This window comes from Haemorhous mexicanus, chromosome 3 (assembly GCF_027477595.1).
Source record: "Haemorhous mexicanus isolate bHaeMex1 chromosome 3, bHaeMex1.pri, whole genome shotgun sequence".
In the NCBI taxonomy this organism is placed as follows: domain Eukaryota; kingdom Metazoa; phylum Chordata; class Aves; order Passeriformes; family Fringillidae; genus Haemorhous; species Haemorhous mexicanus.
Window position 1 is genome coordinate 30,702,490 of NC_082343.1, and position 26,000 is coordinate 30,728,489.

Below are 26,000 nucleotides of genomic sequence, written 5' to 3' on the forward strand. Positions count from 1 at the left end.
AAGAAACACACAGAAAAGAGACAAATTACAGAAATGGAACATGGGGAACACATTACTTAGAGTTAAGTGCAAGCACTGCCAAAGAGCTGCTTTCACCTATCAATGAGTACTGATCACTTTCTGATGATGAGTCGTCTGATAGAAGCTGATGCCCACCTGCTTGACACACAAAATGTGTGTGTGTGGATATTTTTATTACATGAGATAACATGTATGAGAAACATCCTTTTATGACACCGTAAGAGAGCTTTATCTGAGGCTCTGCAGGTATTAAACAGCAGGTCTAGTTGGGAAAAGAAACACATTCATTTGTTTAATTTCATCCCCTCTTGCCTCTGCATTGATCATGGCACATCCTGTGAGCTAAGGCTTAGCACACTTACTTGGAAAGGAGAATGACACAATTCTGGGCCCTCCGGCCATCAATCACAGAGAGCTCTTTCACCTTTCGTGTGGAGAGGTAGAGGTCTTCTGTTGAGCCCATCTCTTTCTGCATGTATTTCAAAAGGGAGGGAAAACAATCAGTATTATGTTTCTCACTCAAGACTGATAGACTTAGCTCAGTGTAATGAACAAATTCATCCCAATCCAGAAAAATCCACCCACATGATAAGAAAAGGAGACAAAGGCAGAAAGCATGGGGGTAGATCCTGTGTTACTGGACAAACAGAAATAATTCATTAACATCTATAAACTCATCTTTGATCCCAAATATTGGACTTGATTCTGACCTATTGGACTCACTCTACTAACAATTACATTATGTTAATGTGAAAAAAGGGTTTGATAGGAGAATCAGGCACATTATGATGAAGCTCACTGGTGTCACAGCATATTCTTCAGCAGATAACACCTGCAGGGGTCACACAGCATTCTTGAAAGGCTATGGCTTAAGCAAAACCCCCTTTTGTTATGTCTTATGGCTGCCATTGCACCTGACCAATCCATATTATATAAGAGATGCAAACAGTAGGGCATGATGGCATTTATCTTACTAAATGGTAAAAATCTACATTTAAACTATCTTCTCTTTTAAAAACTAATTAATACATTTAATCATACAGAAATCACCCTTTTGCAAAGTTGTCTGTATAACCCCATTGCCATATTCATCACCTGAAAAACACTTGAAAATCCAGTCCAGAACATTTGTCATAGCACACAGAGATGAAATATTTGTAAACTCAGTCTGACTATCAAGTTTATTTTCTCAGCTAACTGCTGCAGGAACTATTTATAAAATGCCTTTTCATGACATATCCATATTGTCAGGCCTTGAGATTCTGAGATATTTTGAGATTTACCAGTATAATATAGTTTCGAATGCACCCATCAAATATGCAACATGACTTCTTTTTTAGCATGTAACAGCAAGCATGCTGAGTCAGATCAAAAGGTCCATCTATGCCAGCATCCTGACCCTGGGAGCGGCCAGTAGCAGATACTCAGGGAAACATGTCAGATCACGGCAAGCACACAGAATGGGGGCTTCCCAGAATTCACTCTCAGGACTCAAGGTTCTGCAACTCAAGGCTTACTTACATCAGCATGACTAATCTCTAAAGAGATTTTGACCCCCAAGGATTTGAGAGTTCGGTGTGAATCATAGGTTCATACTGCTAGTTGTCATTTCAGTTATTGTTACAGTCAGCTTCCACAAATCTGTGTTGCTCCTGGATATACAAAGGACTCATGAAGCCACATCCAGAAGTGTTGCAGTGAGCCACCAGCAATAGAAAGTGTCATTTTTAAACAGGTACAATGCATCAGCTGAAGACATGCACTTAGTAAATTCTTCTAGATGTGCCCAAAGCATCTAGCTTGGCAGAAATACAATTAATTGCAATGTTACTCAATACATCAAATAATGTTTCCAAAAAAGGCAGAATTGGAATTGTGGAAGTTTATTATCTCTGAGAGAATATCTAACAATACTAACAAGAGGAGTGCCCCCAGTATGATCTGTCATGTAGAGATTTCAAAGTTTTCTTGGGTTTTCTCAGTTTGTGGGGAGGAAGACAGAGGAATATGGAGATGGGCAGCTGTTGAAAGGAAGAAAGCTACTTGCTGGTCTGTGCTCTTAGTTTAAAAGCTTCACTGTTCCTCACTAGCTAATATTTGCAGACAAGGACACCTGGATAGTGACAAGCATCCATCCCAAGGGAAAAAAAGTTTCAGCCTCTGGCTATGTATGTGAGGTAGGAGTTTAGCCAGCTTTCTTTAAAGCCATCCAGCAGGAATTGATATAATAGTGTCCATGCCATTTCCAATTCCCCAACCCACAGGGTTCAATGCAGATGAATAACTTGAACTATTCAGACATTGCCCACTCCTTGGTCATAAGGGCTAGACTCAGCTAAAAATATATCCTCTTCAACTCATATTGAGGAGAGAAGTATGTGTAAGCAAAAGCAGATGAAGCCTCAGGTTTTACCAAAGCCAGATTCCAAGCTTAATTCAAGGAAAACAGATTGCATATGGACTATCCATATTTTCTCAGACACAGAAAAAGAGGAGCAAGGGGGCAGTGGCAACTAGCTTTTGTGAGAGACCCCAAGCCCTGAATGCAAGAATAGTTGGAGCTGGTGTCAACCTGCCAAGATGATGACGTTTTATGCCACCATCCTTTACTGACTTCTCATCTGGGATAACGCTATGTTTTGTGCTTCAAAGAGTATTTCAGATTTGATATTTTAGTTGCAAATTCAAAACTCAGATAAAATTTCAGTGCTGAAATGACTATACATGTGGAATGTGTTCATCACATTGGTGCCTTGCTTCAAATACAATTTGATTTTGGTTAGCTGAGGACTCATACCATGGCAGCACCCTAGCTTCTGACAATTATCAATACTTCAGAGAACTACATCTACCATATTGACTTGTTTTGATATGCTGCCATGGTAGCCTCCCCAGTGTGGCAAAAGCTGTGACTAGATTTCCCAAATACAGTTCCCTGAGCACTCATGGTGAGAACTAATTTCTTCTGAAACCATCAGAGATCATATGATCACATTCGATCAATCCTTTCCTGATAGCATCACTCTTACCAAAATCATTGCCAAGAATTTTGCTTGTGAGGTAGCCAGTTTAAAGACGTGTACATAATTCAATATCTCTATTTAAACACCATTTTAATATTTTGCTGAATTTTCTGAGGGTTTCAGCTGTCCATTTGGAACTCTTCTGCCCCTCAGGTGGCACAAATCCTTCTGCCAAAGTGCCCAGTTCTACGCAAAGAAATATTTCCTTTAGCAGAAAGTCCGTGGCTGGTAAGTGCATCTGAAGACTTCAGTACTGTCCAAAGTGGACAGAACAGAAATAGGAACAGTGGGAGAAAAGGCTCCCTGAGAGACCCTTCTGTTCTCCTCTCAAGAGAGTATTACTTTGGTTAAGGAAGAGTTCACACTGACATTCTTCTTTGTCTCTGGTCTTTTTTCCTCAGGATCATAAGAAAAGGGACTACAGACACCAGCAGTGAGATATAAGCAAGTGAAAGAACAAGAACTACCTCCTATCACAGAGATGATATGGCTAAAAGAATTATTTGTACCACCTTCCCCATTAAGAAAGCAGAGTGCAAGGGCATATGAAAGAGTAGCATGAGCTGTGACCCCACAATGGCATGGTCCAGGACTTCATCTTCACACATATGGCAAGAGGATCAGGAAGCAGACAATGATACTCACCTGCTTACAGGAGGAGGGGTTAGTTAGCAGGTCCTATGCAGGCAGCAGTCGCAAATAACAAGAAGGAAACATGCCAAAAATTAGCACAGAGAAAGATACCAAGTTTAACAAGGCAGCTGAATTTAGACACACACCGTTTTCTAAGAGCATACAATGCTTAGCAAGTAATACTGGCCCAGATGGTTCAAAGGTATTTCAGCATTTCTTTGCATATTTTAATTTAGCAGATGTCACAGAAATAAGAGCTCTAGTCTTTTATGAAAATAATAAATTTGGTCTCCAAAGCATAAATCTTTTAGGCCTTTAAATATTAACTAGGATAATGCTTAAATACCTTTACAAATCCAGTTCAGAGCCTTACTGAAAGAACTGCCAAGGTTATAACTTGAGGGTCAGTTCTCCTCTCCTGATGCACAGGCAGTTTGTGGGTATTAACAAGTATAACAAGCAACAACTTGTTTCAATTGCACATTATACCCTTTAACAACTTGTAGCCAAGTATTTTGAAAGCACTCAGTAACCTCCAAAGAGGCGGTACAGCACTTCTGGAAAACAAGCTCCAACTATTTCATGACTTACTCATTACTCCAGGAAAACACCAGCTATACTGAATCAAAAGGTCAATATTACACAGTAAGATTAGAGCAAGGTCAAAAGACAAGTGTAAAAATACTTGGTCCAGCATTCTGTACACTGGACAATTTGGCTTTCCCTCATAGCCACCAAAAAGGACACACTGGGCTTGAGAGAGGAGAAGAGACCCTCTGTCATTAACAAAATCAGAAAATAGAAAAACTGTTTAATGTAAATGAAACTGGAAAAAACATAAAGGTCATGTTAATAACAGCAAAGAAAGAAATGTCTTTATCTCTACTCATTCAACATTTCAGATGCAAAAGAGCAGGGCTTTGCATTGACATTTTTCTTTACAGACATTTGGATGAAGTTTAAAAGTCACAAACCTAGAGTAAACACATACTTGGTCAGACTGGAACATTTCCGAAAGTAAAAGAGGAAAAAAGACTAAATGTGAACTGAAAAAATTCTGATAAATTTTTAATTCAAAAGCAATTTTGGTTGCATGGTCTTTAAAAAAAGAAAAGAAAAGAAAATTAATGAGGACTTCTTGATTGGAATCCAGTTCATATTGAAGCAAGCATGGATGAAACAGGAGGAAGTATCATGTAAAGCAGCAACAACAAAATATTTAAGGAGAAAAAAACCCCCAACAAAATAATGTAAAAACCTCAACAAAAGCTGTAAGGGCAGCAAGATGTCTGACTGCACAAAAATACAAGAAGCTTACATAAGTGTTACTCTAGTGTCTGGAGCCACTGTCATAAAGTGTGTTTAATGAGGATGGAAGAGTACTGCTCAGAGACCCACAGAGGCAGGGTAAGGGTCAGGTTAGTTTGTGGCTGAAAAGCTCAGGCTGCCTTCCAGTATTGGTAACATAGTCATAAATATTATGATTCTAACTGAGACCAGGACAGCTTTGACTTTGGTTTTTGAGGACAAAGGGAAGCAAGGCTTTGCAAGGTCATTTCTAGTGAGGAAGCTGCAAGTGAAAGCTGCAAGGAAGCTCTTGGGACAGGGTCTAAATCCAATCTCTTAACAGCACTGAAGTTTTGTGTGCCTTTCTTCCCTTCTGTGAACTAAGATCTCGTTTCAAGGAATGTGATTTACAGAAAGAGAAAGGGACCCACTGAAACAGCATCAGCTATTTGCAGAAGCAGAATGAGAAATGAAATCTCATCATGCAACAGTTAACATCACATCTTCACAGCTTATCTATGTGGCTGTGAGCTCATAAATAAGAAGAGCTATTCATTATGTTTATTAGATTAGACAGAAAAGTAAAAGAGAGAAGGGAGAAGATGGAAAATCCAAAGACAAGGCATTGGATTGTTAATTTTAAGGTACTGAGTCAGTTAATGAAGTAGTTATCATCACTGTAAGGAAAAATCATAAAGGTTGTTTATGACAGTGTGGTCTGTGTCTTTTCCTAAAACTTCAGAGTAATGATCCAGTTCTGCAGCATACAAAACACTGAAAATACTCCAAAAGCAAAGGAAAGCTGGGGGAGTTCAAGGAGTGAAAGTACAATCCATCTGCGGCTAAATCTCATTCAGTGGAGATAGATTGAAAGTGACTTGCTTTCCAAGAAAAAGAGAAGGGAAAAAAGATATTCTAATAAATGGCCACTTTTAAAGTATGCTGTTTGTTCTACAATCTGTAATTCAGACCATTTCTGTCACCTAGCCAATTCAGGCAGCTGCCTGTTTAAGAAAAAATAGACAAAATGAAAGACAGCTAATACAGTCACCTTGCTCAGTACTCAGGGAACTACAGCCTTTTGTCTGTGGACGGGAAAGTGGGAGAAACAGGAAGTTTGATATGCAAATATAAATGTAAAGCTCTGCAGCTTTTGGAAGTCAGTGGCCAATGACATTAACTAGAGCATCACCCGTTGGAAGGTGCTGTCTCTGAGAGCTGCCCATGAGTATGAGGTATGCCCATATCAGAAGTTTACCCTGCCCATGTGTCCACCCCAACTTCTTTTGGTCTTCAGATTATTTGAACACTGGCAGAGCATCAAGTGATGCAGCCTGACTGCAGGTGGCCAAGGGCTCAGACCACTGTCAGGTATTCACTTCTCCTCCAGAAATTAAAGACAGAAAAGTTATGGAAGAGTTCACTCCTACCTGGTGCCTCTGATACGCGGAGAACATCTTTTCAAAATCTTCTAGATCCAACACCTTGAATGCCTTTAAATCATCAATCTCATTCCAGATCGTGCCATGGATCCTCTCCTAAAAGGAAAGGACATATTTTAACTAGATAGCAAAAGTATTTAGCTAAGACCATCCAATCCCATTTGGATAGATCATTTTCTCTTCTACTCACTGGACATATTGCTATCTACTACTGCTGTCATTTTAGAAGACACACTTTGTTTCAAGAGTCAAAGGAGAAAAAATAGTGTTTCATTTGGGGTTTTTGGTTTGGTTTTTTTTGTTGTTGTTTTGTTTTTTGTTTGTTTGGTTTTCTTGTTTGTTTTTAAAATACTATTTTGTAGTTTTCATCACACCAAGCCTCTAATGAAAAGGCACATTCCAAGACTAGCAGACCACATCTCAAGCATTATCTGTGATCCCATAGCATATTTCCTTTCAAGAGTGGCCATCTGTCTAACACAATGATTGTGGTCATGCTGAAAGGAGTGTTACCATCAGGAGGAAAAACCTTAGGAAAAGCACTGATGCATGACAAACCCCAGACACATCTACCCTTTTGCAAATTTTTCCAGGTTCTTTTGTAAAGCCTAAAGGGTGTGTGGCTTTCATTATGTCTGCCTGTGAAAGCAGTTTAAATTATTATTTTATTTTACTTTTAAGCTTTTGAGTCTTTGAAGTCTAATTGTTTCCTATTACATGAACTCCCTTGTCTACATGAGGTCTTTGTCAAGCCAGAGAGACACAAACTATACCCAGATCCCTGAAACAGCATCATTCCCAGTAACTGGAAATGTTCACAACCCTCATGATGATTCCTTCCTGAATACCAGGAATCCTAGCTCTTTGGCAGATAATTAGCATGGATGGAGACAGGCAGAGACTTCTACTCCTATTTGCTGTCCACCAAACCCAGAACAAGCAGGCTCCTGTAGTACACGAATTAACTAATTGGCAATCATCCTAAACTAAGTGAAGGTCTTCAGTGTCCTGCTGACATTCTCAGGACAGATATCCTTTCTGGCAGAGGACACAAAGATCAAACTACCTTCTCCTTCCTACTGACTCTTAAGGTGCACGTTGTGTGGGACAAGCTTTGGGTGCTCTTCACACCACTGACACCACTTAGTTCATTTAGTTTACTACATGTATATTTATTGTACTTTATTAACTGCAAAAATAATGAAAATGCTGATTAAAATAAAAAAGAAATGGACAAAAAGACTTGTAAAATAAGACCTAAGCAAATCCCAGGAGATAAAGAGCCAGCAGAACACTGATGCAGAGAAAGTCAGGGACCACAAGCAATAGCAATGAAACCCTCACACAGGTTCCAGCTCTGAAGTATCTGACTTGTACCTACATAGGAAAGTGTGTTAGCACTTCATTATCAGAACTAATTAGGAACAGGCTCCACTTCCCATTCAGAGCCATCAAAAGGAATGAGGGAAATGTGCTAAGCCTCAAGGCTCAAGAAGCAAGGAAAAAAACCTGAGGAGGATAAAATGAGGGGGAAATAAAAGTGTGAAGTGTTCTGGAGGAAATTCCTGGCAGGGCAGACACTGTGGAGGAAAACCAACACCCTTTCTCCAGAGGCAGCCTGTGAGTGCCTGAGGGTAAGGAGGGGTGTCTGCAGTGCTATTCACAGTGAGGGCATGTCCTAGATGGGAGCAGCACCCATCCCTGAGCAGGTTCACCAATATCATTGCATCATCCCTTGCAATCAGCGTGGCTCTTCTTTCCATAGTGGGAAGAACACATGACTGTAACACAGCAAACAAGTCTGAGAGGCTCATCTCAGCCAAAGCAATAGGAGACAAAATTAATTTTCTTCTTATCCTAGTCCTGAACTCCACTGCCAGTCTTAGCCAGAAGCATCCAGGCAGAGTGATCATTCTCATTTAAGTTCCAGGCTGGCTTTGTAAACCATGAATTATAAATCCTGAGGGATGTATTTGAACAGCAGAGCAGTTCTCTGAGAGCCTCGCTGTTTCAGACTGTCCAATCAACCACTGAAATGGCAGAATATTTCTTGACAGGAGTCCTCAGAGTCATCACTGGGATAGAGCCCTGAGGATGCCAAAAAGCTGCATGCTGTGTTTGGCAGAGGCTGGAGTGACTCAAGACAGCTACTCGTGAGTCTTGCCCATCTACCTGTCCAGCTGCAAAAATCTCACGGGAGTTAGGTTTCCTCATTAATGGGAAGAACAGTGAAAATGTCCTACAGAACAGTCTAGTCTGAATGAACTGCAAAGGTGCCAAAACAGGAAGTTCTGGGACTCAGAAAAGGACTGCAGAGAGTAGTTCTCCCCCTGTTTTCCCAGGAAAACAACCCAGTGAAAATAATTCCAGCTTCAATTCAGATTCATTTTAAGAGCCTGGTTGAATCTGGTTCTGCACAGGATGGTTTGTATGCTACTTGTAGCAGAAAGACAAATTCCAAAGCAGCACCCATTGCAATGGTGTGCACAAACAGACCTTTGACCAAAGCAATCCAATTTTAGAACTAATGCAGTCAAAGCAAATCAAGGCAGGCAGAGGTATAAACAACTTAACACTTGCAATGGGCCTCTCCCTTCTATTTCTACTATAAGCTCTGTCCTTGAAAATTTTCATGCTGCTGCCAGATAACTTCCTGGACTGAACTCTTGATACAGTTATGGATTAACTGGCTGATAGCTCCTTGTCATCAGCCAGAGAAGACAGAGTATTTTAAGAGAAACAGACTTGCATAATGTGGCTGCTGTGATAAATGATTCCCTCAGCACCATAAAAATATTTATGGTCCCTAAATAACAATTTAAAAATAAATTCTTTATTCCTTCTTCTCTTGTTTGTATTTCTCTGCCCCTAGAAAGAAAAAAAAAGAAACTAAAAAAAGAAAAAAGTAGTCATTTTATCTCTAATGTTTTTCTCTCCATCTTCATTTATTTTTTTATTCATTCATTTATTCATTTGACAAGTCTTCCAAGATCTGTGGTTCCTGTACTTTGGAAAATTTTGGCCGACTTAGAGAAGCAAACCTGTGAACTGTACTTCCTCTAATGGAATGGTGACACATACCAGGTCAGGAAACATCTCATTATGAGAAAAAGTATTGACAAGGCATTTGCTCCGTCAAGCTGAGCTTTTGGTAAGCTGCATTTAACAATTCACTCGCTGTAGCAGTTGCATCATTCCAGCTTTATAGTGAATCCCAGTTTGCTGACATACCTAACGACATCAGAAAATAGCAGAGTTTCATGGCACTGCAAATCATATCCAGCTGTCCTCTGCTACACCTAAAGGATGTTTTTATTTACCCTGATAGATAAATAGTGATATTCTGGAAGGCATCAAAGTCCATTGTGCCTCAGTAACTTCACAGTATGAGTGAAAACCTACAGCACCTTTGTCTGACCTGCAGGTTCAGAGAAACCATGGAAATGATGAGTGCTCTGTGGATACTGGAGAAGGCAATCCTGCTTATTAGTAGGCTAATAGTTGTAGAATATTAACCAGAAAAGTGGAAGCAACTTAAAGTTTTAATCAAGAATTCCATATGAATCTGAAAAGTGATATGAACAAAGCACATTTTCCAAACTTTTCTCTTAATATTAGATCCTTTCTTCAGTGTGAGAAAAATCCACTTCAAGCAAAAGCTGTATTTTTTGCCTGTTTTTTAATCAGCTATTTTATTTCATTGTAGGCCTAGGCACCAGCACAGCTATTGTAAGTAGCTTCACAATGAAATTTTGGAAAACTCTTCCCATTAACTTTGAATCTCTAGCAGAGTCCTTCATCCTTTTATGCCATAAACCTCAGTTTGCTTTTAGGAAAAAAGATCCAGAAATCAGAATCACTGATAACATTATAGAAACATTTTTTTAAAAATTAGTGTCAAAATGAACATTTTCTGTTTATGTGACTGACTGTTTTGGGAGTTTGGGTTTCGTGGTTTTGATTTGTTTTTATGTGTATTTTGGGCTTTTTAAAAAACTCCTATATGGAATGTAGAACAAATACCTTTCTTATGAAACTATTCCAGCCAGGTCTACTTATGGCTGGCTAAAGAAAGCCTCTATGACATCACTGATTAGAGTCATTACCAGGACACTTGATGGGAAGCTGCTTCTCCAGCTAAGAAATAAGAAGCAGAGCAGTTGCAGGTTGACTTGACTTATTCTGAAAACTTCAAATCTATATGCTTATATTTATCCAATAAGTAACTATTAGTCCATACTTCCAATTTTCTTGAAACCAGTCCATTGTATGGATTAACCATAAATGTTTGGTCCCTGATTGACCTTTGGTGTTGTGTAAAACTCAGAGAGAGAGAGAGAGCATTGTTGCCCAGAAACAAAGAAAGGAATCCTTCCAGGATATTACAGTGGTTATATTGCAATATCTTTTTCTAAAAAAACAGAGATGCTTGGCACCAGCACTACTGTAGTGCTGTATGAATGGAACTCACAAACAATGCTACAGTGCTGTATGAATGGAGCTGTGGTGTGGAAGGGCTTCATCAGAACTCAGGCCATCCAGGCATCTAAATGTCTTTGCCACTGGTCATTAGCTTACATCAAAACTAGCACAAAAGTCCTTAATTCTCAATGGAAATTAGTAGGCTGTTGGAGTTTCCTTGTTAGAAGCACAGATCCTTTCCAGTCAAATCTTTTTTGTGGTGCCCATGGGAACTGTGGACAATCTGTTATTGTCTACTGCTAAGAGCCTAACTATATTTGATATTTCTCCCAACACCCAACAGCTCAGTTCTTTTCTTCCAAGGACAAAATTAGCATCGGAAAAAAAAAGGTGCACATGAATTGCCCTGGGGAACAGCCTTGAAAGTATATTGCAGACAAATCCCTCTCAGCCAGCCTTGTCCACGCTCCTGTTGGTCTCTGTTTGCTTTCCCTCATTGCCTCCAGGCAGGCTGCATGGACAGAGAGGAATTTGCTCACATGTGGGCTGCTTCAACCACCTTCACACTTAGCTGAAAAATCTCCTGAGAGAGACTCTGTATTAAGAGTATTCTCTGCTTAGAGAAAGGTGATCTAAAAAGTATGCAGAGATAACTAAGGGCTGAATATTTGACCTACTTGCAGCCCTAATGTTATGTACAGCTGTCTCCAATGCTGTGTTCCCTCACCTTGCTGTGTTTCATGTATTGTTCCTCAAAATTTTTCGTGGGGAAAAGTTGTATTCTTGTGAACTGGAAGTTAAACCCTACCACAAACCACAAAAATACTGTGCACACTTCCAAGCCTCAGTTTCCCAGGCTCAAAAACTCAAGATGTGCTGCTCCCAGACAGCGTGCTTGTTTTGAGTCCTCACTCATTCCAGACTGGCTACTTGGACAGCTCAGTTTCAGGAGAACAAAACAGAAGTGCAGCAAAGGTAACAAAAGGCATGACAAAGCCCGTCCAACCTACTCATGACTTTGTGCTCAGAGGATTCATATCCATGTGAAAAGAAAGATACCAAAGCAGGAAATAACTGGTATCTTTAACTAGGATAACTGAGGAAGATGACCGAAACATATTAGCTTCTCCAGCAGTCAGTGAAATTAAATAATTCCATAACAAAGTGCAACCCAAGTAACAACATGAGACACCTGTATTGACACCACAACCTCTGCCCTTTTGCAGAGACCATACCAGGTTCAAAACACTGGCAGACACTCCAAAATGAAGGCCCCACTCTCTTATGCCCCTTTTCCCAACTATTTTGCCATCCTCAAAATACTGTCTTTTAGCCATCTCACCACCCAGGTCTTCTATTTTATTAGCACAGCTGCCTTCACTCTTATCCAGAGGGCAGGATAAGCCTACAGTTACTGTACACTAAACAGAAACACCTGTGACTCTCCCTTTTTCATATAAATTCATATATATACATGTATTAGTTATTATTTCTTTTCTTCAGAGCACTGAGTTCCATGTTCTGCAAAGGAAAATAAATCCTCGTCCTTACATTCTCTCCCACACCCCCCACGTGGCCTTGACGGACAAGCACAGACGGTGCAGCAAATATTTCACTTCACTTTATTTTAAAGAAAAGGGGAGAGGGGGAGAGAGAATTCTTGTGGCATTCCAGAAGTCCCTGGACACTCATTCCAAATGCCGGAGTTGGGCCCTGGGTGAGTTTCAGTCTAAAAGAGAACCTGGGTTTCTAGGCAGAAATCCAAACTCAACACAGACACTTTTTTTCTTTCTAAATCAGTTTAAAAAAATTAAGACCTAAAGAGAAGGGGAGGGAAAAGAAGAAGGGAAAAAGAGAGAGAAGGAGGAGAGGGAAGTGAAGGAGAAGGAGACCTAACCAAGGCAGAAGAAAAATGAGTGCAATAGGAAGAATCCAAGTCCTCTGGGGTCTTTTTTTGCCAACCTGGACTTTTATCACCTACAGACAGAGTTATAACCATTCAAGGAGAAAGGCAGCTTCCCTCATGGCCATGAACAAACAGTGAGGAGAATCAGGACGCCTTTCTCTCCTTGGTGATGGCTCCTGCCAGAGTAGAGGTGGCTAGTTTTCCAGATGGTTCTCACCATGTTTTGCCCACATTGGCTCTAGACACCCTTTTCCCTGGTGTACAAGTGAGGGCAGCTCCAGCACACCAGTCCTGGAGATGTCCAGCTCTCACTTAGGTATTCAGCCCCACTACAGCTTTGCTTGACCAGATCATTTGCATGCCCAGATCTATGCAGCTCAATCTATCACAGGGGATGTCCTGCACTGCTGGAGAACTGGGGAGACTCCCTAAATACAATTAATGACTCCTACTGACCACAGCCCACAAAAGGCCACTTGCTTCTATACCACTTTGCATTTCATGGCATTAATCAACACTGGGGTATACTCAGAAAGTTAATCAATTGAGTAATGCAGTTTCTTACCTCACTCAGCTTAGCCCAGTTGAAGGATTTCAGTGGATGTGAAGGCTGCGGGATAGATTTCTTCTTCAAACTGGGGCCACTGGTGCTGAAGGGGGTTGTTGAAGGGGGTGGCACCCCCATGCTGAAGAAAGGTGGTGCTCCTGGTGGAGGAGGAGGTCCTCCTGGTGGAGGCGGGGGAGCAGGAGGGGGAGGACAGCTGGAGAAAGGCAGAGGAGGTGGCAGTGGTGGCAAATTCTCAGACATATGAGAAGAGGACAAAGCTAATGGGCCACCTGGAGGAGGGGGTGGTGGGGGTGGGAAGGAAATGCTGCCCCCTTGCTGGAAAGTAAAAAACACAGAGAAAAAGAAAGCAAACAGTTTAAAAGTCACAATAACTCCACATTGCCAGCTGATGTGATTTTATTACAACTCTCAAAATATTTGATGTTTTCTTTAAAGCCTCCTGCACTCAAAGCCATGCAATAAAGGGAGGAATCTCAGCTTTCATTTAAGAGAAAGTTTCAAGCCCATGGAGTTGTGGAGAAGAGCTTGAAAAAGGAACCATAAATGGCTCAGAAAAACAGAAAGCTAGTAAAAGAAGCCAAAATGTATTATTTTCTCCTTATGTATGAAAAGAGAGAAAAGTTCAATCTTATGAACTTTTGAACTCCTGGGTTTAAAAGCTAAGGGTTTGAAACACTGAATACCTGACATTAGGCCTCAGTAATGCAAAGTGGGAGAGGGGAGGAGGGAATGAATCTGCTTCCTGCAGTGTCTAACTTCTCAGGGCTGTGTTCTGGTGGCTCAGGCACAGTGCTGGGATAGAGGGAGCACCAAACAGGAGGGAGCATCTGCAAATGTCACTTTTGCAGAACTCTGAGACAGTTCAGATGCTCTTGCAGCATGATAGGAATCTGTTTCTTATATACTTTTGTATCAGGGAGGTTTCTCTCAATTCCACTGAAATAATAACCAGGGCCACCCCACTCAGCAGTGAAAATTATGTCTGGAGGAGGACACACATGCCTCAGCAGTCCCTGCAAGAAAGGCAGGTGAGGAGAAAGAATGGAGCAGCCCATACATGAACCATTCTATACCACCAGCTCAGGGATTTTGGTCTCAGCTAAAAGCTGAGCAGCTTCTAAGTATTCCTTATTATGACCACAGATGTGCTTCATGCATAACATGCTTTTATCCATCATTCACTAGTTAGCAGCCTTTAAACAAGGATGGGGAAGACTCCCAGTCTCATACCGAGAACTCATTAAGTTGAGCCACCAGATCATTCATCTGGTCTCGGGTCTGGCGCAGCTCCAAGGATTCCTTCTGCAGCTTGTCCTTCATTTTGTTCAGTGTCTTCATCATTTCATCCTTCTCCTGGGTCTTTGTTTCACATTCCCGCTCCTTCTTCTCTAGCCTGCTCATCAGCTCTGCATGGTCTAGGGGGAACACGCAAGTGGGACTGATGAAACAAAGCTCATGAACAGTCCCTGGGGAGATGTAGGTTATGCTGAAATAAAGCTGGCACTTCTGTCAGCTCAAGCAAGGATGTATAATGAGAGCAAGAAAAAGAAAATAGAGTCTGACTGTCTTGACAATGACCTTCAGTGATCAAGACAGCAATGCCTAAGTTTCATTTAGACTGTAAAATCACTTCATGTGAGGACTGAAGGAGCCCCCATCCTGTGAAACACATAAACCATTCACCATGACACAAAATGTCTGCAAAAGGAAAAGTTGTGCCCAGCTCTGCTGCTCACTGCTCTGTGAATGAATTGGGATCAGCTTCTGCCTATGCAAGCAAAGAGGATGAACTCACCTTTCCGGAACTTCTCTGCCTGATCCCTCCACTGCTTGACCTCATTTTCATTCACCAGCCTGAAACATGAAATGAGATCATTTAAACTTTTCCTGAGCTACCCAGGTTGAAAGCCAAGTGGCCATTATGTGTAGTGATCAGCAAAAGGTAACTTGGTAAGTGTACAAGTTTATACAGGATCCCGCCAGTGGTCCTTCTGGATCCAGATTCTGCTCCCTAGACTACAGCTAATAGGAAAAGGATGCCTTTTTACTCAGTGTCATAAAAAGGGATAAAGGAATGGCTGTGGAAGAAATTCCTGATACATTCTTGTCTTCAGGTAATGCCCTCAAAGTGCCAAGTCTACTTATTTTGATAGAGAGAAGTCATCACTAAAATAATCACAGCTGCTATGGGTTACAAATTACACAATCCTTAATATAAAACCAGATTGCCATTGTTTTTTTTCTAATCCCTGTGGTTCTATTTTTTCTTTCTTACAAGGAGGAAGAACACTTCTCTATTGGGTAATACATCAGTAACAAGGCAATTCTCATATCTCGTACAGGCACAACTATTTCCTATTACTGACAGAAAATATGCAGGGCATGCTGGGGATTGATGAGATATGCAGAATGAGAAGTAGCTATGAAAGCAGAAAGGGAAGATCAGGCATGAAATCTACAATGAAGTCTGGTATCCAACACCACTGTATTTTTCCATGACAAGAAATCAGTTTTGATTTTGGCTCACACCTATAACAAAAGGAACTGTAAAATTTTTAGCACAGGAGATTTTGGTTTCATATAGGACTTATGTTCTAAAAATGTTCTTTTCAGTGGATAATTCAGAAGGGTAATGGGCCATGAATTACCTGCAGAGGCAGTTGGATGAAATGAAGAATCCAAAAGTTTGGCTAAAAAAGGACTGAGAACAGGGAAGTTGAGAAGAGAGCCAGCTCATGTAGCTAGACTTCTCAAATGATGCATCCTATGGGAAAAAATAATGGTAATGCCCTCAACCAAGTCTGTGGGTGAGAGCAAACAGACATTTTATGAAGAGGTAAGAGGTTTTGTGTGCCAAGCGGGGACTGCTTTCCCCTGTTTGCAATCTTTCTAAACCATGTGCTCATTAGTAGGAATGGGATCTGCATAGAGACTATGATATTATTTTTACTTTTTAATATCAAGGAAAGCTTTCAAGAGCATCCTGAATTAAAAAAGGCACACGGGGAAGCCTTGTTATAAAATAATGAGCATTTTTTCTGCTCTTCTAACCAGAGTAACAGTTACTAGAAGTCAAATACAAGGACTTTGCAGGGAAATACTGCCAAGCTAAGATGTCATTAGAAGGAAATTACTTAGAAGACTTAACTACTTAACAAGACAATGAGAAGCTATAAGTTGAAATAAGAAAGTCCTCACATATGATATTTTGTTTCTTAAGCACCCGCATACCGATCATATCCTTATTGCCTGCATAACAGAAATAAACAATAATAAAGCAGCTTACATTTTAATGATATTTTTGACATTGAAGTTTTCCAATGGAGCTGTATCTGGATCATCTCCTCGTTCATCCTGAAGAACAATTTGTTGGAGTATTCTGTCCAACAGCTGCCATTGCTGGAAGTTTCCTCCATTCCTCTTATCTGTATTGAAAAAAGACCAACCCGTGAGATCTTCCAATTCCATGCCAAAGTGCCCAGACCTGCCAACAAACTGGCATTCTTTCCTCCCCACCTTTCATCTCAGTCCTGTGTGCAATGAATTACAGAACACAAAGACTAACTCTGAACAGTTGCTGGCAGATTATTTACAAACACCTGGCATACTGGGACAGCTCCTAACAGGCACAGGCAACTTTGTGCCTGATGAGCACATTCAGGCTATGGAACCCTTCTGACAGGTTAGCTATAAGTTGCACACTAAACTTCTATAAAAAGGATTCCTTGTGATAACTAACACTCAGCGTTTTCTGGGGCTTGATGTTGAGGTCACTGTAGAAACAATGAGATGTTCTATCTGCATGCTTGGTTATCTGCAGGTCAGTGAAACTCAACTGGCATGAAAAATTCATACAAACATGACTGGAAAGTGCAGAGATAAAGAACAGAATTTTAACCAAAGGGACTGATCCCATGGATATCCAAACAGAAGAGCCAGAGAAACATTAAGTCCACCTCAACTCTCTAAGTTACATAACCTAGACCTTTAGTCTCTTTAAAACTGCTCCAGTACAATCCTGCCCTGGCCTAAGAGGATTTAGTCTTTCTGCCACCAAAAATCCCAGTCAGCACATAAAGCTCAAGCTCTCTTCTAAAGAGTAATATCAAAGAGGCCACTGAGACAATGTTCCACTCAAATTTGTGCATCGCTGTACTTGAATCTAATGAGAGCCTGAGAACATAACACACATCACATTACTTGCTGAAAAGCACACCCCAGTACATCTCCCTCATGCTCCCTTCTCAGTTTGACTGCTCAAATACAGACGAAAATCATGGAAGACCAGCACCTCACACTGAACAGGATCAAGGCAGGCAGTTCTTTAGTGATCCTGCTGTTACACTCTGGATGCATAACTGAATTATTTTATTGCAGTTAATAAGAAGATTCTTATCGCTTCCTTTGGAAGCAAATTCCAGTATTATTTTTCACTTAGTGTTTGGGAGCTCTCCGTTGATGCACTGCCTGAAGATTTACTGTGGAATTTCCCAGTGGCAGAACAGCTTTCAGTACTGTACTGTTTATCCAGAAAAAAATCCTCAGTGTCTTTTTTTAATATTCCAAATGCTATCTCTTTCTGGGAATTCCCTCATCTATAGCACAAGGACTCTTTTTTAAAACTTCTGATTTAAAATCATTAAAAGCTCTGTCAGTGACTAACTGGAATGTCTCAGCTACTCAATTTTATTTACAAGTGCAGAGAGGTCAAACCGCTGCCCTAAGCATTGCAACAAAAATTTTGCAGTGTAAGATACCAAGTTCATTAGCCACAGCCAAGTTCTGAACAGGAGACAATGGCAGTGTGTGCCCTGGTATCTGTGAACACCAGAGTTTCACCCAGCTCTCCAATACCCCTTGCTCTGGAAATGTGTAAACATACTCACACGGCATCTGCAAGCAGTGCTGGAGGATGGATAACAAATAGGGATAGGCATCTGTATGCTTCAATCTCTTCTTGATCAACTCAAACATCTGAGAGGCACTTTTTGTATCAATGTGGATCTGAAGAGAAAGAAGAGAAAAACAATCCACAGAAAAAGCCTGATTAACTGGGAGAGAGCCAATCAATACAAAGACAGGCAAATGTCCAGCAAGTGGACCTCTGCAAAGTCTCCTGCCAGGTCCAGCTGCAGCTTCCAGGAACAGGCACAAGGGTCTTTGACACCACCATTGTCATCCCTATCCAGTATGGAAAAGATCCCCAAAGTAAAAGGCTAGAAAGGTGGGAGCCATGCAAAGCCACCAAGAACTGTTCTGGAGCAAGCAAAACATTTGGGTCCTAGAAACTGGAGGCACAAATAGTAGAAGCTAAGGAAGACAGAGTCTTGTTCTGTATCTGTATGTGCAGCAAGAGCTGCTCACAAAGAAAGAGGGGACTAAACCATTCAGGACCCTACAGCTTTTTATTGATGCTAGAGGTTGTCTCTATGTTATTCTTTAAAATCCACATATTCTAAAATACTGATCCTGTTCACAGGCTCTGAGGCAACAGTTGTCAGCAGAGTTACACATAATCTTGGAAGAATATCAGAAAACAGCCCAAACTTCACCCACAGTCCTGCAAAGGGGATGTCTGAAGCTAGAAGGCGTCCCAGATCATCAGGACTGAGAACCTGAGAGCATAGTTGAGAACCTCCTTCACTCCTGAATGTTCAGGCAAACAAAAGAAAGAAGTTTTTATCAAAGATACTCATCAGAAGCACTTTGTGTGACCATTGCTCACACAGTGCAAATCTCCTGCTTGCTAAATGAGAAACAGTGAAAAAAAGAGCATCAACCACTCTCAGCATTGAAGTCAAACATTAGTTTTAGGGAGCACAAAGGAAAGGTGCAAGAAGCATCCCAAATGGATGCAAGTTCTGCTTTGGCTAGTTCATGTACTACAAAAAAAAACTTACCAGGTCAAACCGCTTGGCAAGCTCCAGATCATCTTCATTTCTGACCATCTCAAAGAAATCTAAATGTCTAAGAGGAAACAGAATAACAAAACATCTGCCAATGTTCACGGCATGATTCAGACTTAAACTAAGTGTGTCACTAGAGAAGCAGCTAAACCTCAGTTCAGCTAGAACATGTGGAAATTGGCAAACCTTAATTACATGAAGGGCTGTCACAGGTATGCAAGGCAAGGGAGTCAATGATACCCCAAAGAGAAGGCTGGCAGAGGTGCACACACTCTCCTACTCTGTAACAAGGTGTTGAGGTAAGGTGCAAAAGATAAACATAAAATAGGAAAGGCATATTCTTTTTTTGATAAATGCAATGCCTGCAGTGATGATACAGTTCTAAGAAGTCCACACCATACTTGCTATTCAGGTATTGGATCATTACAAGTTGTTTCTTTTAAACAGTGAAGCAGAAATGCATTCAGTGGATCAGTTCTCAACAGCCTCTAGATTTGCCTATTGACAAGCACAGCAGCATGACTGTCTGGATCTGGGTGACCTGGTGAGTGACACATTTGACCATCTGGACTTTTCTTACACAGAGAATGGAGCACAGCAGGTGATGTGGAGAAAGGCTGTGGCACATTCCCCTGTACAGATCTGGTACAAGAGTCTTTGTAATCCAGGCATCTGAGATCCTCTCAAACCTATGTTATTCTCCTAACTTGTAAAATCCAACTAAGTCCCTCCTAAACACTCCTGGTTACTGTCCAAAGGAATACAGATCATCTATGGGACAGATTTTCTTATTCTTGCTTATAATGTTGTAGATCAAAAGCATCATTCCTGGTTCCAGCTCTGCAGCAAACTGTAGTCATACAACTTAGAAACTCAAAACCTGCACTTAGACCACACATAATCAGTGACAATGAAGTCAATGAACTACTGGCTTCCCTGCCTCCTACCAGGACAGGCTTTTGTTCCAGTTTTGCTTCAAGAGAAAACAATTAGAATATTTTTTTGTTTTTCTCATTCTGACTGCCACCCCCTGCTGAGAAAAAAAGCAATTGAGGAACTCCTTTGCCACAGCCTCTGCCAACTTAGTATGTATGTTTCATACTTCATCTGCTGATGTTAATTTTAGGATAAATATATTTTTTTAAATTTTCTTTTTGTTTTTATATGGAGTCAGTTTCAAGAAAAGACAGAATCAGCTGTCTCAAATAGAGAAGAGTTTCTAAGAAATCTTTCTGTTCATCAGTAGCTGTTCTCAGAAAACAAGTCTCACCTGTCCAGTGTGGCATTCTCGTGTCCTCTGAGCTTGTCAATGACGGGTTGAATTCCCAGCATTAAGAACTCATATCGGAGATGCAATCGGAACTCCAAATTGTCCTAAAAAAAATGAGGGAAAACCAAGTTATTTGTTTTCAAAATCTGTCAATCACATTTTAAAAACATTTGCTTAAAACTTCAGTCCTCCCCTTTTAAATATTCTCTATCTTGATACCAAATTCACAGGATTAATAATTCCAGTAAAGTAAGTAAAAAAGGAATTAATGCCTTTATCTCCATTTCACTTAGAAGTATATTTGTGTACTATGAATTTTGCATATGCAGTCATAAGGACAGTACACTTCATGTTGTTCCATAAGGAACAGAAGCTACTGGCATTTTTCCTGCTAGTCCATTAGAGGTTCCCCTCCTGGTTACAGTTGAACAGCATTGCAGTCTTCCTCCTATTTTTTTCTGTTTATTTGTCATAAAACCATGCACATAAAGTCACACTCTCTGACAAACCTTCTGACATCTATTCAGTGGGATGTTACAGGATTCCCAGAGATAGAGACAAATACATTGCCAGACAGCTCTCATGAGCTCGTTGTCTTTTGTGGGTTAACCAACAAAAAGTAAAAAAAAAAAGCCAATGTCACAAAAGTAACACTTTGAATTAAAGAAATTGGTTTAAACTATCCTTTAGATTCAAAAAGAAGTCTTGTTAATAAAAGTAAAACAACTGGGATTTTTTTCTGAAATGTTTCCCTTTGATATTTTAAAATTAAAAGGCTTTGACTTTGGCTTTGAGTCAAAACAACTTAACATTTCAAAACATTTCTGAAGGTAAACCAAAATATTTTCTAAAAGGGATGAAATAAAAAGGTAAATGCTTTGCAGTTCTTAAAACAAACAAAAAAACCCTATACAACCAAAACAGCAAAAACCAACCAACCAATAAACAACCCAAAGTAATCACTTCAGTGTAAGTAGTCGATGTAATACTGAAGAAGCTCAAAATGAAATAATATGGAAGACATTATAAGACTGATCTTAACAATTAAGCATTATTTTCCACAAAATATATCCACTCACTACCACAAGATTTGTGACTTAATCTACTAGCTATTTCCAAGATGAACTAATTTAAACATAACATTTCAAAAAGAATTTCCAGGGCAGTGACTCACCTCACCAGCACCTGCATTCAGAACAGCATTGATAAAGGACATGATGGCTGTTTTGAGGTTTACTTCATCTCGGTATCGCCCCATGCTTCGGTCCAGCTCATTTAACAATGACTGAAACAGAACAGCAAGCTGGGTTAGAGGACACAAGCTAATTTCTTGCAGGATAGATTGCACTTCTGTATACAGGGGAGATAATTGCAAAGAGAAGCTCTCTTTTAAGGAATAAAGCCTATGCCTGAACCTTGAAAGATTATATCCTTGCTCCTTCACTTACAACCCTTTAACATGAAGCAGACAATTATTACCTCTTGGTAAGCTCCTTTTCGGGATTTTCAAATAACAGGAATATCCCCTGTGCATACAGCTCCAAAGCTCAAAGTTGAATTACACATCTCCACTGTGCAGTTAAGCTCCTGTTTCCACGTTACAGATTCATGGAATGGTTTGGGTTAAAAATGGCCTTTAAAGATCTAGTCCTGACCCCCCTGCCGCAGGCAGGAACATCTTTCTGCCAGACCTGGGCTTCTCCTCAAAGCCCCATCCCGCCTGGCCTTGAACACTTCCAGGGATGAGCCATCTACAGCTTCTTTGGCCAACTTGTTCCAGTGCCTTTTGACCCTCATCATAAAAAAACTCTCCTCCTTTTACCCATTCAGTGTCTAGCCTCTTATAGTTTAAACCCTTTAACCCTTGTCCTGTCACCACAGGCCCTAGTAAAATGCCTTTCTCTATCTTTCTTATAAGCTCTGTTTATTGAAAGGCTGCTGGAAGTTCTCCCTGAAGGCTGCACATCCTCCTGTTAACCAACCCACAGGGAGTGTTCAACACAAGAATGCTTTTGGTCTAATTTCTGCATACATACTGATATTTTACCATAATCTTGTGAATAGGAAGAGACAAAGGAGAAAAAGTAACACTGGTGGCCTTTGCCTTATTCAGGATTAATTCCACTTGAATATTTACCAAAGAGGTTATATGCAGAAACTGATTAGCCATGAAAGCAACTCTACTTTCAGCTTTCTGCTGATCACCATGAATATTCTCTTCAGGATCTTCTCTGATCAGTTCATAAATCCAAGGATGATTTTCCTTACTGAAAGAGTAACAAATTCCACTTGAGATCTGTGAGTTCAGCTGTATGAGTCTCACTCCAGCATAAATAATAAATGCCTCACACTCATATATTTGTTTTGCTATCACACTAAAAAAGAGAGAATTCTTTCTTTTTTGATTCCCTAAGAAGTTTTGACCATAAAGGGATAACAAAGACAAAAATAACTTTTCTGTGTTTGGCTCAGCAGACCATCTGAATAACATTTTGAAGCTGTGATGCTGAGTAAGGAAGTTCATTTTCCTCTAGTCAGTCTTTTGTCCTGGTCACTGAAAGTGTTCACTCATGGCAAAATCTTTCCTCTACTAGTCACCATAGGTCTATCTTGTTTTCCTGTAGAAAGCCACAGAGATATGTCTCAAGAAACAGGAGGAATATCCTCCTGTACATTCTTCAGGGGAAAGAATAACCTCCTGCCTTCATGCTTATTTTTGTGCAAAAATATTTTGACCTATCATACACTGCTACTGACAGCTGTTTTCACATCTGAGCATGGTATGTTCATTATCAAACAAGCTCAATTTCATAAACTCCTTTCTCTTGCTGCTACTGAATTTCCCATCTGGAATTTTCAACTTTCCCTACTCCAGGCATTTGAGTTTCAATCTTGTCCAACACCTCAGTAACTGTGTTATGACCAAATAATATTTTGCTAGAAATGGGAACGAGTCTTACATAAAAGCACATGAAATGCTCTACTGAGCCAGACTGGTGGTCAGCTCAATCCACCATCCCATCTCTAACAGCGACAATCAGAAACTATCTGAGAAGTCTTTAAATTCACCAACAAAACCAACTGTTCAACTTGACAAACAAACAGAAGTGAAATAAATGAGAGAATTTTATTCTGTTACTGCCAGATTTGACGCTGAAATTCAAAACACATGTGCCTTCTTGGAATAATTGAATTAGCCATCACTACAGAAACAGCAAAACCAAGGATGCTTTTGCTGGTTTTCTTCAGAGGCTTCATTCCTATCATACTTTCTCACAGACTTGTAAGAGCATGATGGAATCTATGGAAAATATCAGGTACAGCATCCAGACAGGTTGAAGGATGCAAACGAAAGTTTTCTATCCCCCATTTCAGAAAACTGAACAAGGAGCAGAATGCAATGGGAGGCAAACCAAATTCAGGGCAAGAAACCCCAAAACTCCGTGTTGCACTAATCCAGTTGAAGAGCAGCACATCTTCATGTAATTGTTCAGCTTGAGAAGGAAACACTGTAAGTTCTTGCAATTCCTAAAAATCAGAGTCTACACCCACATACTGTGGCCAAACTCCAATATCTCCAACTCTTTGCAAATGGCTGAGGTTCAAATCTTCACTTGAACATTTCCTGTGAAAAAGATTTCACCACACCTCTTGGCAGCCAGTTCTGTGGCCCAATTGATCTTATGGTTATAATGGCTTTTCCTACTATTTAAGCAAAACTTTCCTTGCTTAATCCCATTATTCCTCATCACTGACACCCAATAGTGTTTCATTCAATCTGCAGCAAACCTCAAAAGGCTTTGGTTGAGCCCTAAAGGGAGGAAGGAAATCAAGGGTGAATACAGCCTTTTAATTTGTTCCTTGTTAGAGCCTCTAATACAATTCCAAATTGATCAGCTTTCTCCTTACAAATTATGGTCTGTACTGACAGTGTTTAATATAAATCAGGCAAGAGGGTTCTGGAAGGAATGCTCCTGACCTCCACCTTTTCAACTGACAAAATCAAACTTTCTTTATTCATCTCGAGCTTCAAAATTTCTAGCAGTGTTAAGGAGGAAAACAAGAGTTTTATCCCCAAAGCAGCCCATTTAATATTTCCACTGGGAAGCGAAACTTCTTTCAGACAGTATGGAACACTTAGGTTCTCTCAAGACTAAAAGGAAAATCTCCTCACAGGGATCCACAGCTAGACGAGTGTTTTAAATAGTAAGCTGTGCTGGAAGAGCACTAGAATATCCTGATAAACTTTTTGAGCCAATAGAGCTATATGACTTTGCAATGTTAGTTTTGTCTCAAAATATGGTATGTTAAAAAGTACAATGTGATACAATGTCATGACACAGAGAAAAGGAGGAGAAGCAGAAAGCATAAAAATAATCATAAAGGCAACAGCTTTAGGGAGAGAAAGGATGTGCCCCTTTCACAAGGGAAACCAGTCATAAACACAATAATTCAAAATCAGAGACTCTTCTTTCTCAGTTTTTATAGCATTTTATAAAACTCCATATTCACAAGAATAAAAAAAAAAAAGACAAAGTAATGTTTTTATGATTACACAGTGAGCCAGTGACAGAATTACACTGAATACATGGAAAAAAATCCCAGCGAGGACAACAAGGGCTCATCTTCCTAATTCCACATTTCTGCTCTGAGGATTTACTGTTTGGAATTCAAGTGTTTTCTTTCATCTCTGTTCTTTAAGGGGCAGAGTAGGATTTGTAGGCAAAGAAGCATGTTTCAAACAACTGGATGAAGACAGAGTTTTCCAGATTGCCTCAGGAAGGAGATTGAAGGCATGCACTAATACAACTGTGTTATTTGAGTATAGAAAGAGTATTACTCTAAAGAGAACAATTTTCACAGAATATCTTAAGATGAACTACAGACTGCTCTGTTGGACATTAAAGTGAGAATCATTCCAGGCAGAAAAGCTTTACGAAAGATGGGTCAATAATTAAAGCAAGCAAAGCGAAAAGCTCAGGCAAGAAGATGTGGCAAATGTGAGAAAATAGGTATAGTGACTGTATCAATTGAGACACAAAGTATAGAATCTTGTTGCAAGTGCCAAGACAAAGATGATCCTGATACACTTATTAACGCCTGGAATATCAAAGACACAGGGGAAGTTGCAGTATGAAAAGGCAATCGAGTGAAGACTGGAGCCTCAACAAAAAAGAGTAAGTTCTGGAGGATCTCCCCAGGGCTTTAAAGTGAATCCTGACTGAAGTTATGGACTGACAGTTGTAGTCAGTAAATGAAATGCTGGCAATTTAGAAACAAAAAATATTTTGTGTCAGTTTCAATTCAGAGTAAAATCTGAATTTTTTTCATAAGGAAATAGTCCTTCATATCCATATAAGTTCTATTTGTATTTTCCATTAACATCATAATTTTTTTTTTTTTTAAAGAAGACATCAAAAGCAAGCACTTCAGTACTGTTTGATTAATGGTCTTCAGTTGATATTATTTGGTGCAATTTAGTCAAGTTAATTGTGACTAAAAACATTTTTAATGCTCAGGAA

At 40.0% G+C, this 26,000-nt stretch overlaps 1 protein-coding gene across 3 annotated transcripts in view; it reads right to left on the reverse strand.

Annotated features, from left to right (window-relative positions):
- DAAM2 (dishevelled associated activator of morphogenesis 2) overlaps positions 1-26,000 on the reverse strand; it is a 203,861-nt gene that overhangs the window by 34,741 nt on the left and 143,120 nt on the right. For 2 of the 3 annotated variants that reach the window (XM_059841244.1, XM_059841243.1), the window contains 11 exons: positions 21,653-21,763; positions 20,479-20,582; positions 19,203-19,269; positions 18,189-18,306; positions 16,589-16,727; positions 15,098-15,156; positions 14,533-14,717; positions 13,300-13,617; positions 6,395-6,502; positions 3,690-3,722; positions 384-490 (listed from right to left, as the gene is read on the reverse strand). In XM_059841244.1, coding sequence (XP_059697227.1) covers positions 384-490; positions 3,690-3,722; positions 6,395-6,502; positions 13,300-13,617; positions 14,533-14,717; positions 15,098-15,156; positions 16,589-16,727; positions 18,189-18,306; positions 19,203-19,269; positions 20,479-20,582; positions 21,653-21,763 — 1,349 coding nt within the window. The remainder of the gene's footprint in view (positions 1-383; positions 491-3,689; positions 3,723-6,394; positions 6,503-13,299; positions 13,618-14,532; positions 14,718-15,097; positions 15,157-16,588; positions 16,728-18,188; positions 18,307-19,202; positions 19,270-20,478; positions 20,583-21,652; positions 21,764-26,000) is intronic. The other variant, XM_059841245.1, reaches the window with a different exon arrangement.